This window comes from Myxocyprinus asiaticus, chromosome 3 (genome assembly GCF_019703515.2).
Source record: "Myxocyprinus asiaticus isolate MX2 ecotype Aquarium Trade chromosome 3, UBuf_Myxa_2, whole genome shotgun sequence".
NCBI classification, from domain to species: Eukaryota; Metazoa; Chordata; class Actinopteri; order Cypriniformes; family Catostomidae; genus Myxocyprinus; species Myxocyprinus asiaticus.
The window spans coordinates 37,189,446-37,192,323 of record NC_059346.1 but is presented as its reverse complement, the minus strand read 5'-3'; the positions used below and the strand labels follow the sequence as shown (position 1 = coordinate 37,192,323).

Below are 2,878 nucleotides of genomic sequence, written 5' to 3'. Positions count from 1 at the left end.
AGTTCCTTTTGAACTGTTCCTCTGCTCCTGGGTCTCTTTGTCTCGCTCTCTGACACATAGCACAACAAATACAAGCCACAAATCAATGAAATTAAGCCACAGCTGAACAAAGAAATTAAGCTACAACAGAAATTAAGCCTTTTCTGGTAATTTTGTTGTGTTGTGGCTTAATGTAATTGTGTTGCAGCTTAATTTATTTGTGTTGTGGTGGTTTTGTTGTGCTGTAGCTTAATTTTGTTGTGTTTTTAGCTTTTATTTACTTTGCTAATTTTGTTGTGAATCCCTGGGCCACCATGTTACACAGTGTTTTTCATACAAATGTTAGCAGATGTTGCTGAGCACATGTACTTTAAAATAAAAACTTATGATTGTATAGACATATCTACAGTATGCAAGTAAGCAAACAAACAGTAATGCTGATGTTTTTCATTGCAATAATTATTGGAACTATCATGATTAAGCACTTTTTTTTTCTTCTTCTTTTTTTTTATTAAAGTCTAATATTGGCAACTGAAATTGCCAGTCTAATGTTTTCTTCCTCATTCTTTGAAAGGTCACCTATTCTAAGGTCTGCTTTGCTGCATGCAATATTTTGAAGAGTAAGTGTTTCTGAGAAACGAGAAGCGATCAGAGACTGGACTAATGAAACAAAAACTGAGAAATTCATTTGAGAAAGGAGGGGAAACCCCTTATTAGAGTATAAAACATAGAGCTGAACTCAAGCATAAACAACTTCATTAAGCAAAAGATCATCAAGAGCAAAAACACAATGAAGACTGGTACAGCTATTGTTCTTCTAATCTGCCTGTTTGCTGTAGAGGTGAAAGGTGAGTTTGGTCTTTGAACTATATACAGTAAGTTTTTCATATTGTGCATTTCCATTTTGATAAGAAACATATTTTGCATGACATGGTGCTGTGCTTCAGCTTTTGGTATAAAAAAATGTATATAGCCTATATGATTTAAAATATATGGTATTTCTCTTCCAGGGCAAGCAAAGGCTCTAAAAGGCAGGTGTTTATGTGCTGGCAAAGGAGTGAACATGATTCTGCCAAAAATGATTGAGAAGGTTGAAATTATACCACCAAGTCCCTCTTGTGAAAACCAGGAGATTGTGTAAGTACATAAATTAAGTTTTACCATCATATTTAAACATGAACTAATGTATGATTCTCTCAATACTGCATCCCTGTGTAAATATCTTGATTGAGATCATCATTCAGCTATTTTTTCTATGGTTTTGTGTAGTGTTACTCTTAAGAATGGCACAGAGCGGAAATGCCTAAATCCAGAATCTAATTTCACTAAGAATTACATAATGAAGGCTGTTAAACAGAGGTTAGTACAAGCATTTAAATATTTTTAGTTTAGAACAAAACTTTGTTCATAACTAAAATAGACACAAACACCCTAAGTTTGCAGAGTTAGAGATATGATTATTTCTTAATGATTCAGACTGTATAAGGGAGAAGATACACTACCAACTGTTTCTAATTATTTCCAGGAGCCAGCAGAAGGACCAGCCTGCAATATGAATGCAGATTAGCTATTGCTTTGTGCAAGAGAAGAGCGTACTGATATCAGCATCATGCAATAAGCAACTGAGCATCATTCTTTGAAAAGACAAACCAGAGTTTCACATGGAAAATGTTTTATTTTCCAGTGTCCATAATGGTTCATAATGTAAATATTTCCAAAGCTGATTAATTAAAAATTTTCATGATTCACTGTTGTACATTTTAAAGTGAGATTTTTGTAAAGCAAAATATGCCTGATAACTGCACAAAGTGTCATGTGTACAGTATTGTAAAATAAACTTTGTCTTTTTTAAGTTGGGGTCTTAAGTACATTTTTGTCTTTATCATGCACTGAAATTACTAGTAAGATTTAAAAACATTTTATGTTGCAAATTTTTGCTTACAGTTTTTCTAAGTAAATTTTAATTGTATATAATTACTTCATGACATAATAATGTTAACGTGAACATTTCAGGTAATACAGTAACTTTTACTTACAAATCTGATGTACATAGAACTTAATTTATTTAAACTTAGATTAACATTTTATATGAACATTTCGCATTTTGGGATTTCCTTAAACACACGTTTAATTACGTACCACATGACATTTGGAAGCCTTTCACATTAAAGTTTGTTGTATGCTGTGCACCATGGGTTTTAACAACTGAAGGTCAATCTAGAGCTGTGCACATAGACCTCAACACTTGGTGCACGAAACACAATGACGGTAACAATCAACAGAATTTTTTTGATCATGAACGATTAATTTTGAGTAGAAAATTAACTTTAGACTTCACAATACAAGAAATTACCAAACATAAAAATTAACAATAAAAACAGTGAAACTACGCATTAATTATTCAAGCCCGGTGCATGCTGGGAACCCCAGCTTCGAAGAGTTAAGTAAAATGTACTTATTTTATTTACCAGTGAAATTTACTCAAATTAGAGAATACATTTGACAAGGTTTTCTACTTTAGGACTGTACAGGCACATGCTGTGAATGGGCCAGATTGGGGAGATTTAAATGAAATTGAGAGTGGGGATAGTATGGAGATTAGTCATGAAAATGAAAGATCAAGAGACAAGGAAATTATTTTGTAGGAACAGGAGTGAGAAAACTCAGGAAAATGATGAATAACTCTGAGGGAAGGAGTGGTGAAATGAGGGTTGAGGATGACGAATTTAAGGTAATACTTAGATTTAGTGAAGAGAATGGAGTGCGCACTATGAGTCCAGTGAAGCTGACTATGATATTAAAAAGTCAAGTTGAAATAAAAATGGCCAAAATTTTGAGAGATGGGAATCTGTTAATCATATGTAATTATGAAGAACAGAGAGAAAGGGCTTGTAGGATG

General features: G+C 33.2%; 1 protein-coding gene across 1 annotated transcript; it reads left to right on the top strand.

The window, feature by feature from the left end:
* Nucleotides 1-712: 712 nt before the first annotated feature.
* Nucleotides 713-1,831, top strand: LOC127427616 (C-X-C motif chemokine 11-6-like). The gene is made up of 4 exons (XM_051675300.1): nucleotides 713-827; nucleotides 990-1,116; nucleotides 1,249-1,338; nucleotides 1,505-1,831. The coding sequence occupies exons 1-4, from the start codon at nucleotides 770-772 to the stop codon at nucleotides 1,533-1,535; spliced, it is 306 nt and encodes a 101-aa protein (XP_051531260.1). The 5' UTR covers nucleotides 713-769; the 3' UTR covers nucleotides 1,536-1,831.
* The last annotated feature ends 1,047 nt before the right edge of the window (nucleotides 1,832-2,878 follow it).